Source organism: Leptonychotes weddellii, chromosome 1, assembly GCF_054177405.1.
Source record: "Leptonychotes weddellii isolate Sample4059 chromosome 1, ASM5417740v2, whole genome shotgun sequence".
Classification (NCBI taxonomy): domain Eukaryota; kingdom Metazoa; phylum Chordata; class Mammalia; order Carnivora; family Phocidae; genus Leptonychotes; species Leptonychotes weddellii.
Window position 1 is genome coordinate 149425735 of NC_138369.1, and position 16955 is coordinate 149442689.

The following is a 16955-nucleotide window of genomic DNA, read 5'->3' on the forward strand; positions in this document are numbered from 1 at the left end:
CCAATGTCTATCACCCAGCCACCCCATCCCTCCCACTCCCCACCACTCCAGCAACCCTCAGTTTGTTTCCTGAGATTAAGAATTCCTCATATCAGTGAGATCATATGATACATGTCTTTCTCTGACTGACTTATTTCAGTTTTTGTGTGTTTTAAAATGTACTCAACTTTTAATCACAGTAACTCACATTTTAAGCCAAGGTGTTACATTTTTTTCTTCTTTTTGTCACATTTAAAATTTTTAAAATTTATTTAATGTTTTTTAAGATTTTATTTATTTGACAGAGACAGTGAGCAAGGGAACACAAGCAGGGGGAGTGGGAGAGGGAGAAGCAGGCTTCCCGCTGAACAGGGAGCCCAATGCGGGGCTCAATCCCAGGACTGTGGGATTATGACCTGAGCTGAAGGCAGACGCTTAATGACTGAGCCACCCAGATGCCCCAATTCTGTCACATTTTTTTAAAGATTTTTATTTATTTATTTATTTGAGAGAGAGTCTTCTGTCACATTTTTAACTGTTCAATATTAATAATTATGAGAATAGCTACCAGTTATTTAGTATATTCCATGTACCAGGCCACATAGTAAGCCCATTAAAACATTATATTTAATAAACAACAAACCTACAAGGAGGTACTAATATCCCCAATTTATAGATAAGGACCTTAAGCATCAGAGTTATTCCTTATTCTAGATTACAAAACCAGATGGGCTGGAGCTTAAATTCAAACCCACTTCTCTTTTTTAAAAAGTTTATGTTTTTTCCCGTTTACCATTGGGCCTCCCTTCTCAGTCATTGCCACCTTTGCAAACTGCTAAATTTGCTAATATGGAATAGCTATTCAGTGAAAAAAAAATACACATACACATATCTACACACACACATTTACATTTATATCAGTGTTGTCCATCTCAATTGTGTCCATAATAAAGGATTAGCTGACAGAGCAACAAATACACATGACATAGAGTTAGTATTACCATACAACAGCTTCTTTTTTTTTTATTATGTTAAGTCACCATACAGTACATCATTAGTTTTTTTTTGTTTTTTTTTTTACATCATTAGTTTTTGATGTATCGTTCCCTGATATACAACAGTTTCTTGTGATGTTACATTGGAAGGTATTTTTCACAAGCAGAAATTTTAGGAAGGTAAGATTAGAAGGCATTGGAAGTATACTTTAAGTGACATATTAGTACAACATGCAGACAAAGGGGGTGATATGTCACCTGGATTGAGTCTTAAATAACAAGTACAAGTTAGCTGAATGAGGAGGAGTTTGGGAGGAACAGTCCAGGCAGAGGGGACAGCATAAGCCAAATGTTTGTAGGGAATGACTTGGGCCAACATACCAGAAGGGTAGATTAGAAGTGACAGGAGATCAGACTGTTAAGAGTAGATAACTCTGTGGATGATAGGAAATCATTGAGGGGTTGTAAGTAGGTGAGTGACGGACTGATTGGACAGTTTTGAATTTTAAAAAGGTCATTATGGTCTCTATACACTATGGGGTGGATTAGAGGGATCAGGGAGACTAGTTACTACTCCATGCCTGAGGAATTGAGGGTCCTAACTAGACATGAGATGCAGAAAGGAAGCATGAGGGATACAAATAGGGAAAAAGATTAGCAGGACTCTGTGATAGGTTGAATGGGAGTGTGAGAGGTTGAGGAAATGGCCTGGGAAACCTCCCTGTTTCTAGTTTGGATGACTAAGAACAAGAACTCAGGCAGAGAAGCAGTTTTGTATATGTAGGCGGGAGATTGAGTTCACTTTTGAATGTGTTTTGAGCCACCTGTGAAATGTGAATTGCCTGGAATTTAGGTATGAATCCAAGGAGAGTGCTCTGAGTTATAAATATAGCTTGTAGGAGTCACCAGGCTTGAGGTAGTAATTGAAAACATTTAGAGTGGCTGAGATTATTCTAGGAGAGTTTGTAAGAGCAGTGAGTTATTTATAATTATCGTGAGAGTTATTTAGAATAATAGTTTCTCTGTTTTACAGATGAGAAAGTGAAGGATTTTGGGTTTTGCCTCCATTACCAAGCAAGAGAAAATAGGACTTGAAACTAGGTCTTCTAAGTTAGTGTTCTTTTTATTATATTGGTCTCAAAATAAAACCACTAATTTAGAGGAAACTTAGGAACAATTTGTTTTGGAATGCCCCAGAGGAATAATCCAATTATTGGTACAGTGTATCTTTTTTGCCTGAATTCTGGAGAAATGGATTTAGCATTTATTTTATCCACATGTTTATATTATTCTAGTATAAGAGTTTCTATAAATATGTTAGATCACAAAAAACTTTGATTCTCAGTCCATGGAAGGTTAAAGTAGAACTCTACCAATCTCCCAATTTGTAGATCTTTTTGAAATGATTAACAAGTAAAGTCTGTTAATCTGTGCCCATTAAAAAAAAGCTCAAGAACTTTTGGAAACATAAACAGAGACTGAGTGCCAGGACATTCCCACGGTCCCCAAACAAACTTGGCATTGTTAGTACCTTGCTTTAACTATTTGTCTAACCATAGAAAATAACAGCATAGATTTATAAAAGAACAATATAATGTTAGGGCATTAGTGTTTTCTATGCAATAAATTTCATTTACTGCTTAATAACTGTCATTAACTCACAGAGTCATTTTTATCTTTGTTTTCCTTAGAAACTGACATATACAAAGGAAACTGTAAGCAGGTGAGTGTCTTTTTTCCCCCTAATTTTATTTTGGCAACAGAGACGTGTAATACCTATTCCAAGACTCACACCAAATTTAATGACCCCTTTCTATTTTCTTGCTGGTTCCGGCAATGACCAGGGCTGTGGGTTGGTCCCAAATGCTTTTCCTCCTGTTGAGGCCACTTCCCTTTCAAGACTACAATCACAGCCACTGTGCTTGTTTACTTTCTAACCTTGCCAGGAGGCAGACTTGTTCCTTTCTCTTGGGTGAGAAAATAGATTTCTGGAAATGGAATATGGAATGATCTACTTTTGTTGAGGCTTATGGGCTAAGAGTAAAAATGTTATGAAATGGTACATCTTAGTGGCAGTTTATTAAATGATGGTTGGTGGTATGGATCACTTTACTGAGAAATGATGATTATGAGCTTGAAATATAGGAATAACACAACCTTGATGAATCCTCCAATATTAGGATTCTTGGCTCTACTGGCCTTTAGTCTTAGGATTAAGGTCATTTCTGGCTCCTGAGCAATAGCAGTACAAAGCTGCTCATGGAAGGTGAGGGATTTTGAGTGTGTAAGGATTAAAGATTTCAATTCTGTCCATACTCAGAGTATCTAGATTATGCCAGTATGTGGGTAATTATATAGAAAAACACCATTAGGGCATAAAATCCAGGTCAGAGTCCAGAATTTTGCTTCAAATTAGAAAAAAAGACAGGCTGAAAAACCAGTTAAGTGAGTCAGTGTCTAGAGATCCAAACTGGGCAGCAGAGTCCAGGCAAAAGCAGAGTGGGAGTACACATGTGAGTGCTAGTGGGGTATGTGTAGGTTTCAAATCAAACATGAGTAAACAGGAGGGAAGGGGACTTTGTGTGGTCTCACTTATTCATACAGCTAATGTTACCACTGAGTCTCTGCTTGGGACTGGGATTGAGCACCCATTTAGATGTTGGGCCACGTGGTTTCTTGGGTGTGGGCTCTTCTCCACCTAGAACAGAGCTTGGAAGTTCCTTGTGATTGCTATTCAACACACAGGCAGTGAACTAAATACTCTGCTAAGTCCCACCTGTCCTAGTAATCTTCATGGTTGTACCTAATGAAAATGATAGCACCTTTTCCACATCTTATGTGGTTAAGAAGCTTGTAAATACCGTAGTACTCATGGCATTTAACCTGGAAGAAGCTCTGAAGTTTACTTGGGAAGTGGACGTAAGCAAGTGTATAGCTTGTGGGTTACTATAAAGTGGTGGAAGGAGGGTTATCTGAAATAGGATGGACAGTTGTAACACCATATGAGGCTGGTTGTGGCTTATCACACAGTAGGTAGCTGGAAGATGTTTAAGGTGTAGTGTGTGTATGTTTTAAGTCTTTCTGTGGGACTCACTTCAACTGGGTGCAGTTTTCCACAGCTACCTAGCATTTCTTAGAATGAGATTATGTATAAGTAAAGAAGAAATTTTGCACTGTGGTCAGTTGTCTCCTACTGTATTAATCACATTGGAACAAATTCACAAATAAGCATCATAGCAGGACTGACTGGATTATATATTTTTATTGCTAAGGCACTGTCTGTAGTAGGTATAATAAGGGACTCAAAATATTATTTACCATTCTTAGAAAATAATGTATGTATAAAAATAAACACACATATGAAAATATAAGTGAATTTTGAGAATTTTAAAGTTTAAAGCTTCTTTCCCATGTAACTAGAGCAGACCAGGTTGGGGTGGGGTGAGAACTGCCAACTGTGGTAGTTGCTGAAAGTGGTGACCTGGGGTTAGGTAACCTGGGAGCGAAACCCTGGGAGGGGCCTAAGAATTCTCTAAGCCATCTTTCTCCCACTTGAGTACTATAGTGATCCACTGAAACCCTAATTTGCCCACCATTTTTCTATATTCAAATTTATTTTTATGATTTTTTTTGAGGTTAGTCTTGTATTCTCTGTGTTGAGATTCTTGTGTTAGGTTTTATTGCCACTGTAGCGAATTACCACAAACTTTGGTAGTTTAAAACAACACAAATTTGTCCTACAGTTATGTCATTCAGAAATCTGACATGGGTCTTAAGGTGTTGCCAGGTTTACATTCCTTTCTGGAAGATCTAAGGGAGAAACTGTTTTCTTACCTTTTCCAGCTTCTAGAAACTACCCAGATTGCTTGGCTCATGACCCCCTTCCATCTTCAAAGCTAGTCATGGCCGGTCAAGTCTTTCTCACATTTTATCACTCTGACACTCTTCTGCCTCCTCCTTCCACATTTAAGGATCCTAATGATTATGCTGGATCCACCTGGATGAACCTGGTTATACTCCCTATTTTAAGGGCAGCTGATTAGCAACCTTAATTCCCCTTTGTATGTAACTTAACATATTCACAGATTCAGGGGAGTAGGATGTGGATGACTTTGAGGGGCCACTATTCTACTTATCAAACTTCTTTTCTGTGACTTAAATTGCTGCTTCTATGTGAACTCAAACCTAACGTGCTGACATATGACTTGCACCAAATACTCTGTTCTGTATCACTTTAAGCTTCCCCTACAATCATTTGCTCTGTGTCTTTAAAAAATTTTTTTTCTGCCTTACTTAGGATCTCACATCCCATCTTAACTCTTACACATCTTCCTACCATTGTTTCTTTGTCTCTCCTGAGTCTTCAGCTTCTCCCATTACTAACTCCTTATTAGCATTTGAACATACTCAAGTCTCTCCCATGTTACCAAAAGGCCTTCCTCCAGCCCTTTATACCCATTATAGCTGGGTATCTTGAAAGCATCTCCACTTAGCTCCACTCAATGCTTAACCACCTGCCTTCTGGACTTACTGTGAAGTCTCAATAACCAGTACAAAACCCCACCTGGAATATGTGCTCACCAAATAGTTGTTAAATGAATAACTGAGTTTCTGCTCAATTACTCAAGTTTATTATCAGGTCTCTGGTAATATTCTTGGTGTAAGGACTGTTCTTTGGCATTTTTTTTTTTTGTACCTCAGTTAACTTATATTTGTCATTGAGGATGCCTATCATAGATCAGAAAGCCAAATATACATTTTTTTTTAGCAAATATTTTATTCTGTTTGGGACACGTGTCCCTCTTCCATTACCCTCTGTTTTATATTTGTTAAGCATCTCCTAGTTTTATAATGCTTCTGCATATATAATATCTTATTTAGCTTTCATTATACCTTTGGGAAATAGATAGTATAAGGAGGTATTCCTGTTTTGGAGATTAAGTTCTTGTGGCTCAGAGCAACTGAGATATTTCTCTAAGGCATAACAAAGTTAATGATACTTCTGGGACTAACACCCAGGATTCCTGGCCCTGTGCCTTGAGTTCTTTTGTTGTCCTGTGCTGATCATAGTTAACAGATTCAAGAGCAAAGCAAAGTATAGAAAATTGTCAAGGGGAGTAGTAATCTAGATAGGAAATTATGCTTGGCTTGTTTTTAAATTTATACTCCATGTGTCTCTGATATCTTTTGGTACAATCTCACCTGAATTCTGATAGGATGAGGCAGTAGAGGTGAGTAATAAATTATGTGCTGGATGAGCTGAGGAAATGAGAAAGTAGGAGGTTGTTCACTGCTGGTATTAAGCTAAAGGTCTTAGCTGAACGATTTCACATTTGTGGTTTGGCCTAGAAATGAAAGTAGTATTTCTGTCTCCAAACTCAATACAACTCTGTGTTCTATTCTGTTGTGACATTTTAGGGGATCCCTGCAGGAGGCATACCTAATGAGAACATGTTGAAAGGATTCTTGTTGTTAAGTGGTTTTTTTTCCTCTTTTTTGAAAGGAGAGTGGGAAAATGAGGGATTAAGCGTTGGACTGTTGGACAAGAGATTTGAATTACTGAGCATTGCCTACTTACCATCTTTAAAATGTTATTTTGAATTCAGTAAGTGAAATCTAGTTCTACGGAAGTAAACAGACTTCTCTGTTGTGAATACTTCCCTAGAGAATTAGCTTAGATTTAATTTATTTACTTATTTTTTAGTTCCAATACTTCTCTTTTTAAATTTAAAAAAAATTTTATTTTTAATTGAAGTATAGTTGACATACAATATTATGTTAGTTTCAGGTGAGCAACATAGTTATTCAACAACTATATACATTACAAAATGCTTACCATTATAAGTGTAATTACCATCTGTTACCATACAAAGTTATTGTTATATTATTGACTATATTTCCTATTAATCATCTTTATCCCTGTGACTTATTTATCAAATGTGATCTTGATGTGGGGGATAATTTGACTGAAACCAGGTGAGGTCTGGTTACTTTGCCATGTCGTTCCAACTTCCTGTTCTAGTTACTTGTGTTGTGCTTTGGCCCCCTCTGTCTTACTTTGACCTCTTTGTTCTTCATGCCTGGTTGCTCTCCATAGCTCTCCAACTTTGATTGGGTTTCCCTTCCTTTTTATGGGACCTTATACACCTTGACTTTTAGGTTGTTAAGTTTATGTAGGCCATTATTACAACCAAGTGAAACCATCTTGGTTGCCCTTCTAGTCAATATAGCTCACAGAAAGGCCATGTTGTGAGGAATTAAGATGAGTGAGAGAGAGGTTTCTGGAATCAGGTGGGCCTGTTTTACATCATAGTTCCTCCATTGTCTAGCTGTGTGACTCTGAGCAAATTCTTAACCTCCTCTAGTATTAGTCTCCTCATATGTATAAATGGGGATAATAGTATCTTCCTTTTAAGATTGTTACCAGAATTAAATGAGTTAAGCAAGATGAAACACTTAACACAGTACTTGACACATGATAAACTTAGTGGTACTCATTCTTGCTGTTGTTATTATTGAAAGGGGAATTAGATATGGTTAGGAATTTTAGGTATGACCTTGGGCCATATAAATTGTGTCACCCAGGAAAAATTGCTTTATTCATTTGGACTTCGTTTTTTCCTCTATAAAATGAAGGTATTGGCAAGGTGTTCTGCCTTGTGGACAACTGATAGACCCTATTCAAGCCTGATTATGTTAATATCTGTCCCCAAACCATTTGAATCTTACTTGTTTTAGCTCTACTCCCTGCAACCCGAGAAGCCTCTTGATGCTTTCTCGTCACCTAGGCCCTTTCTCCACTCATCATTCATCATAATGACTTATCCAGATGTTGTATTCTTTAGGTTCTTCTAGATGACAGACAGCTCACTGAGAAGCAATTTCCTGCAAATGCTTCTAAATAACCAAAAGTGATGGGTTTGGTGTAATGGTTTAAAATGTTATTCTTTCTAGATGGTATTTTTAAAAAGCTGAAAAATCTTTATGAGATTTTTAAAAACTCAGTTTCTCAAATTTTCTTTCTTGTTCTTTTTTTTTTAAAGATGTTTTAATTTTTTAAGTAATCTCTACACCCACTGTGTGGCTTGAACTTACAGCCCTGAGATCAAGAGTTGCATGCTCCACCAACTGAGCCAGCCGGGTGCCCCAGTTTCTCAAATTTTCTACCAAAGCCTGGGAGTTTAGGGAACATGGTCCTAGTTGACTCCCCCACTGGAGTTCCAGTCATGAAATATCTTTGAATTATCATATTTAATATCTTACTTTTAATTTTAACTTTATATTCAATTTCACAATGTAGCCATATTTGTTTTAATATTAAAATATTTTGAATTACACATCAATTCTTACTTAGTTCCCCACCTGCCTATGCTTCAAGTAATATTGATGCTTCAAGATGTCTGCCATGTTTATCTGTTGGCTTTGAGTAACCCCCTGTCCCACCACTGTGACCTAATTTAGAGCAATAGGGCAATCTAAAGGAGTTGTCTGAAGATGAGACTCACTGGCACATTGGCAAGTCTGTGAGGGAGACATTTTTGACTATAATTGAATCACCTTAGGAAGCTCACTTGTATAAAGTTGAACACAGTTTTCAACCCTTAACAGTAATGTAATCACCATCCAACAGGTGTAATCACCTTTGAACTCCTTTGTAAAAGGTTAACGTAACATCCCTTTTCCCTTAGGACATATCCATATACAAACTTTAAAGTTCTAAAACTTCCTAAGGGGTGCCTGCCTGGCTTAGTCAGAAGAGCATGTGACTCTTGATCTTGGGGTCATGAGTTTGAGCCCCACATTGAGTGCAGAGATTACTTAAATAAATAAAACTTTAAAACAAATAAATGAGACTTTCTAAAAGTATAGTAGTACTTTAAATTTTATATTTTTGGGGTATGTGGAAATTTGGACTTGCAGAAACCCACTTTCTTTCCTTTAGAGGAGGGACTTCTCAGACTATCTTTTTTTAATAAAGATTTTATATTTATTTATTTATTTGAGGGGGAGGGGCAGAGGGGGAGGGAGAAGCAGACTCCCCACTGAGCAGGGAGCCTGACTTGGGACTCCATCCCAGGATTTGATCCCAGTACTCTGGGATCATGACCTGAGCCAAAGGCAGACACTTAACCGACTGAACCACCCAGGTGCCACTCAGATTACCTTTTGATCTTCTCTTGTCGTTGCAAAGTGGCATGGTTAAAGGATAGCTGGGTGACTTGCAGCCTGTTAGCAGTGTGGCCTACAGCAAGTCATTTCTCTAAGCTTGACTTTCTTTATATAAAAAAATTTTATGATTTCTATGATCTGTCCAATGAGATGAGATCTGTGCTTATATTTTTTTCCTTAGCAGCAAGTACTCTCCTACCTTACTACGTGTTACATTTGTAATCATTTATTTGCCATCTATTTTCTGTAAGACTGTAACTTTAATAGATCATGTGTGTTTATCCACAGCTATATGCCAGATGTCTTGTTCACTCCCTGGCTAATAATATTTGTTTATTCTTTTATTCTAAAAATAACTATTTAGTGCCTACTAAATGGCAGGTACTATTTTAGGCTGGAGATAGAGTAAGAATATGGCAGACAAGGTTCCTAATCTCACAGAATTTATATTGTTATGGCAGTCCTGTTTAATAGAACTTTCTGTGATGATGGAAATGTTCTTTACTGTGCTGTCAAATATGGTAGCCATTAGGCACATGTGACTATGGAGCTTTTGAAATGTGGCTAGTGTGAATGAGGATCAGAATTTTAAACTTTATTTAATTTTAGTTAATTTAAATTAGCACATATATCCAGTGACTACCATGACAATGCCATTCTAGAGATTGGAGACAGAGATAAAGAAGGAGATAAATAAATCAACAAATAATTTCACATACTAATAAAACTGAGAAGAAATCAACACAGGCCGATGGAATAGTAAGTAGAGGAGTACTTTAGTGTGATTCTACTTGAGCAAAAACTAACAAATGTAAAATGAATTATGAAGACTATTATTTTTTAAACTTTGTTAAATCAGTACTTCCTTGGGTTTGGGAGCCCTGTTTGAAGACCTAGTGAATTCCTTTTTGGAAAACAAACCTCAAAATATATGCACATATTTCTATCATCTTTATTAACTTTAAACATCTTTTTTAACCTTAGCCCTGAATTGTCATCTCCGTTTCCTGTTGGTGATACCTCAACATCAGGAGGTATGCTCTTGTGCACTTATTCACTTTTCTTTTTAAATTATTTATGCCTTAAGATGATCTTGTGAGCAAGCACACATTTCAGCTCACATTTAAAAAATATCAGGTTTCTCTTTCCTTATGTGTTGTTCAAGAGTCTCAAGAAGAAGTGATTGTGTTTTCATTAATTGTATGGCATTATGTTGTGGGTACTTAAAGATCTTTAATTATTAAGTCTAATAAAAATCAGAAAGCTACTTAAAAAAAAGTACAACCTAAAGAATTACTTTAAGGCAAACACTCTGTAACCACTACTTATGCAACAGGTAGAACCTTTCTAGTTCCACCATTTGTCATTTGTCTTGCAAGAGTTTCTCAGAGTAAGGATTTTCTGATTGCCTTGTGGTACACTTTAAGGTGTTTCTTTGATCTCTGTGTCTCCTATGAATTGGTGTTCCTTTATTTATTTTTAATTTTTTTAAAAAAGCTTTTGTTTATTGGAAATTTCAAACATATACAAAAAATAAGAATTGCACAATGAGGCCCAGCTTCAACAATGATCAGTTCATAGCCAGTCTCCAACCTTCACCCACTTTTCCTGTCTGGTGGTATTACTTTTTTCAGTATCTGTCCTCTTTACTAGATAGCTCCTTAAGGATAAAAATTTTGTCTGTATCCTTAGCATCTTGCATAGTGGCTGGCATAAGTAGATGCTCATTAAATGCTGTTGAATGAATGAATGAATGAGTTATAATTATTTTCTGTTCTAGGAAGATCTATGCAAATGTGTCTTAAGGTTAAAATATACTGAATTTCCAGGATGGAAAAACAAATGACTTACAGGAATTGTTTTGAAGTCAGTTTGTTATTTCCTGATATGATTCTGAATTCACATACATGATTTTGTTTTTCTACTTAGGTGCTATTCTCAGTGTTCCATATCCAGGGGTGACCTCCTATGAAGGTACCTCAGAGAATATCAAGGAGAGGCCTGAGGAGAGTGTGAGTGATGCTGTGTTTTGTTATTTAGTTTCTAACATGAAGAACAGGGGTTAAGAGAGACTTATATTCCATTGCCAAATTACACAAGACTTCATGTGGTTTCCTTTATGGAGGTATTGTGGATTTTAAAACCAGTGTATTAAAAAGAATCTAAGATTCCTTGGAGAGCTGAGTCAATCTGCTTTTGCAAGAGAGAGCTTCAAGTTGTAAATGAAATGACTTGGAGCCTGGGTAATTGTCATCATGGTAAACTCATGGTCTCTTGTGGGCTATGTGAAATAATTTACTGTGGGGATTTTGCCTATAATTCTATCTCATAATAGATCAGGACTTAGTCTTCTCTTCTCCAGAGGGAAAGGATGTAGATTTTATGTAGTTAAAAAATCAAGAAATACTGTGGTTTTTAAATGCATCATTATTAACAGTAACCTGTCCACCAAACAATATTAAGTTTACTTTCAATAACATTCAGGTTAAAAAAAAAAGTACATAGACTGCCCAGGAAGATAGAAATATTTTGTCAGAAATTTTGTTAAATATGAATTTTTAAAATTTGAGGGTTCATAAATCCTAGATTACTTAATATAGTGTAAATTCTGACTGAACATATTCACTAGAAAGGTGTAATTTAGTTACCTTGTACCATTTCTTCCCAGCTTGGACATTTTAATTTATATGAAATCAGGTTAAGTCACCCTACTCTGCCCCACCACTTTCCCTGTCACTGAACAAGGCTGGTAGTAATGTGGGATCCGTGAGTGGAAGCTGGAATCAATACATTCACCCTCCGTACAACTTTGTCCAGAGTAGGTGGTGCTGGGAAATATTGTCATTAAATAAATATTTGTGAATGAATGAATAAAAAGTGATACTGTGGTTCTGAACTTGAAGCAGAATAGTTGTGGGTTTAGGTCTAGAAACATTCATAGAATGAGATAGAATTCTCTACAATTAAGAAATGAAGGATTTATGTATAATCAATTGGAACATTAATATCCAAAAAAAAAGACTATTTAAAGCCAATTTATAGAGTAAGAAAACAAAGCAGTATAGACATACCTAATAAGAATTAGATTGCTTGTACTTCTAGTTCAAAATGAAGCCTGAAGTTTCACTTTTACAGTTCAATTTTTTTCCTAATACATTTTCCATCTACTGTTATAGAAATTGTATACTTTATTTCTGTTTTGTCAGTAGTTTTCCTATAAGTTACATAATATATATTATTATGTTTAGCATTTATAATATTTATATTATATGTATAAAATATATAAACCCTATAAGTTACCTCCTAAGTTATAATGTATAATCTAGCAAAATTTAAGTTTTTCAGAATCTTGATCCTTGTCTTAAGCAATGCAGGAATATTAGAACATTGTAATTCAAATAATCACCCTACTGATTTATATTCTATTTTTTGATATTTTTGTTCTTTCTTTCTCTCTTTTAGTTCTCTCTTTTCAATCCCACAAATTAGACTGTATTATATTTGTTCTTTTTTAAGAAATTAAAAAAAGTATTTTATTTATTTGAGAGAGAGAGAGAAGGGGGAGAGGAACAGAGGGAGAGGGACAAGCAGACTCTTCACTGAGCCCAGAGCCCCACATGGGGACAGATCCCAAGACCCTGACGTCATGACCTGAACCGAAATCAAGAGTCGGATGCTCAACCAACTGAGCCACCCGGCACCCCTATATTTGTTCTTCTTTTTTTTTAGACTGTATTATATTTGTTTTTGATAAAGTTTGTTTTACATCTACCTGGAAGTTTATTATTTTATTTTCTTAAAATTCTTTATTGCATTTTAGATCTCTCTTCTAGGATAATTTTCTTTTCGAAATATATGCTCCTGATATTACTTTAGTAAGAGTCTCTCATTTGTTCGAGTTTTTGATCATCTGAAAATTTCTTTATTATCTCCTTATTATAGAAAAAATTTAAATCTGTACTAAATTCTAGACTGAGGGTTTTTTTTTTTTTCTGGTCAAGGTTTTATTTCACTATATTCTAACTTTTGTTGTTAATACTGAGAACTGTCAGTTCAGTTGTTTTTCACTTGTGTATCAGTTCAGTTGTATTCCTCTGGCTGTTTTCTTTGTCTACTTTTAAGATATATCTCTATCTCCTCTCTATATATCTCTATCTATCCATACACATCTAATCATAAGACATAACAGCTGAAAATTTCTCAGAATTCATGATATCCATAAGGCTTTACATTAAGGAAGTACAACAAATCCAAAGCAAAATAAATAAATATACTCCTATACCCATTTTTTGTGAAATACTATATAGTATACTACTATATACACACACACATATATATATACACTTTTATATATATAAGTACTATAGTATATATACTGTAAGTATATATATATACTATAAATACATATAGTAGTATACTATATGGTATTTGGCATTCTGCAGTTTAACAAATATGGATATAGGAGAAATTCTCAGCTATTATCTTGTGTGACTGAACCTCTGACCTCCTCCTTTTATCCTTCATGTTTGTTAACCACTCTTTAATAATTTCCATTTCTTTGTCTCTCTGGGTTAGAATTAGGTATGTGTTCCAGTTTACTAATTCTTCCTTCAGCTTAGTTTAATTGGTTGTTCAAATTGTCTGTTGAGTTTTTAGAATCCTTGCTTTATGTGGCAGTCTTTTTTTTTTTTTTTAATTGAAGTATAGTTGACACACAATGTCACATTAGCTTCAGGTGTATGGCATAGTGATTTGACAAGAATGTCCTTATACTATCCTCACTACAAGTGCAGCTATCATCTTTACTAGTGTATGGGAGTCTTTGATCTGACTTTTCAACATGTACACACCTTTTACTTTTTATCCTATCCCTTTGTGGTATTTAAAACTCAAGCCTAGGTTACAAAGTATCAGAGGATATAACCATGTACTCACACAACACTGATTCACCTCTCTGGATTTTTCTAACCTGTTTTTCCTGACCCCTTGGCATTTTCTTTACTTTCTTGCAAACCAGCTATGCATTAAAACTTTTAAAAATATTTATTCATCACTTAAGGCATTCTCTAGCAGCAAGATTACTAAGGATATTTCTTTTATAATAGTACTGGAAATGGAAGTCTCTGTCCAAATTTAGCAAGGTAAGATTTAATATCAAAAATGCAAAGTTTTATATAAAATTCCTTAAGACTAAGAGTTTTTGTTGATGTTAGTCTCTGTATGAATCAGTAGTATGATGCAGTTACTGGGGTGAAACTAGTAAAAGCTAGTGTAGTTTTAGGTTGTATTTGTAGAAATACAGAATCTATTATAAGAGAGGTGGTGATATCCTATCATATTTTAATTGATCAGATCTGATTTGTGTATACCATACTCTAAGGAAGGTATTAAGAGCCTGAGAAATGTCTGGAGGAGAAAATCTAGGGAAGTCAGGGGTGTCATGATAGCTGTTTGTACTCATTTGAATGGCTCTCTGGTGACTACAGTTTTTATATATGTCCTAGATTACAGAACTGAGATCAGTGGTAGAGCTTACAGGGAAATATATTTGGGCTTAATATTAAGAGCTTTGGGTAGAAGTGGATGAAACGGGTAAAGGGAGTCAAAAGGTATAAATTTCTAGTTAAGAAATGAGTAAGTCATGGGAATGTAATGTACATGATGGTGACTATAGTTAATAGTACTGTGTTGCATATTTGAAAGTATTTAGGAGAGTGGATCTTGAAAGTTCTCATCACAAGAAAAAGAAATTTGTAACTGTGTATGGTGATGGATGTTAACTGGACTTACTGTGATGATCATCTTGCAATACATACAAATATGGAATCATTACGTTGTACACCTGAAACTAATATGTGTTTTATGTCCATTATACCTTAATAAAAAATGCCAAAAAATATGAGCGCCTGATATGTGCCAGTTACTGTTTCAGGAGGCATACTGAGAAGTAAACATACATTGTAATTGCCTTGTGGTATGTGCTATGATAGGGTAAATGCAGAATGAAATAGGAGAGCATTAGGAGCATTGGGTCAGTTTTGAGGGGCAGTTCTGAGAAATTTTCTGGTGGGGGTGAGGTCTGAATTGAGGATGAATATAAGTTACCAGAAGAAGAGACAGGGGAAAGGTCTTGGCCTGAGGTCTCAAAACAAAGGGAGTAGCACTGCTTAGGCCAGAGAGAATTAGCATTTTCCTAGGTCTGCAAATAGGAATTTAGCATGGCTGGAGTGGATAGTGAAAGGTGGGGGAAAGGGAGATGGGGCTGGAAAAGCGAAGCAGGAACCAAGTTGTGGAGGGCAAAGAAGAAAGAAAAAAAATTAAAGAACTTCTCAAACATGAGAGTTTTTTTTTTTTAAGATTTATTTATTTATTTGAGAGAGAGAGAGAGAGAGCACAAGGAGGTGACAGAGGCAGAGGGAGAGGGAGAAACAGAATTCCCACTGAGCAGGGAGTCTGATGTGGGGCTCCATCCCAGGACCCCAGGACCATGACCTGAGCCAATGCAGATGCTTAACCGGCTGAGCCACCCAGGTGCCCCGAGAGCATTTTTTTTTTGAAATGTAATGGTCTGCCTTTGAAAATCATGACTCTTTCTCATCAGGCCATTTAAACTTAGGATGAGCAACCATTTGTCAGGGATATTGTAGAGAGAATTCAGGCATCCAAAGGGATAGTGGGATCTTTAAGGTACTTTCCTATTCTGAGATTTTGAAGGTCTCTGATTATGTGATCTATCACGGATGAAAAATGGTACACTGAAGGAAAGCCTCTGTAGTCTCTTCCTGACTCTGCCATTGGCTTGCTGGGAGCCCTTAGGCTAGCCATTCTTCCATTCCAACCCCTTCTCTTGTGTATCACAATGGAGGGACTTAGATGGATGAGCTCAAGTGTATCTTCCCTGTAGCACTTTTTACCGTAGCATTGTAGTAGTGATACTTTCTTTCCCTCATTCTACATTTACTATTGGAATTCTTCTGTAAGACACTATTGTCACTTCTCATTTATTTATTAAATCACTTATTTCCATCAATATGGACTCATGGATATTTATTTTATTCTTTGGATTATAATCCATTATTTATTTTATTTTTCAAATTGTTGCAGCTTTGGACTGGAAGACCTGGATTTTACTGTTACAGAGTACAAAAAGTTCATTGATACAGTTTCAGATTCCATGTAGTCACTAATCTTTAAGAAACTACCCCTTGTTGAGTTTGTTATAGTATACAAAAAGAATCTCCACAATTATCTGAAAAGGCTGTTAATATAATTCTCCCTTTCCTAATACTTTTATTCATATATTTCAACTAAAGCAACATATTACTGATTGAATGCAGAAACAGATATGAGAATCCACTGTCTTCGTCTGAAGCCAACCAAATTAAAGAATTTATAAAAATATAAACAATGTTACTCTTTTCATTCATTTTTTATTTTGCAAAATGTTATTCCTTTTTACAGCATAAAGAGTTTATTATTTTTAAATGAATTAAGAAATATTCTTAAAAATTTCCCCTTTAATTTTTTGTCTGGTAAATATCTATAGATACAACCCATAAAAACCAAATTTCTTTGTGTTTCTTAATGATTTTTTTTTTTTTTTTTTGCGAGAGAGAGAATGAGAGAGAGCACGAGAGGGAGGAGGGTCAGAGGGAGAAGCAGACTCCCTGCTGAGCAGGGAGCCCTATGTGGGACTCGATCCCGGGACTCCAGGATCATGACCTGAGCCGAAGGCAGTCGCTTAACCAACTGAGCCACCCAGGTGCCCAATGATTTTTAAGAGTTTAAATGGGCCCTAAGACCAAAAAGTTT

The 16955-nt window shown here is 35.9% G+C and overlaps 1 protein-coding gene across 3 annotated transcripts in view; it reads left to right on the forward strand.

Annotated features, from left to right (window-relative positions):
• IMPG2 (interphotoreceptor matrix proteoglycan 2) overlaps positions 1-16955 on the forward strand; it is an 83761-nt gene that overhangs the window by 15916 nt on the left and 50890 nt on the right. For all 3 annotated transcript variants that reach the window (XM_081797675.1, XM_081797686.1, XM_081797679.1), the window contains 3 exons: positions 2666-2697; positions 10128-10177; positions 11073-11155. In XM_081797675.1, the coding sequence (XP_081653801.1) occupies positions 2666-2697; positions 10128-10177; positions 11073-11155 (165 nt within the window). The remainder of the gene's footprint in view (positions 1-2665; positions 2698-10127; positions 10178-11072; positions 11156-16955) is intronic.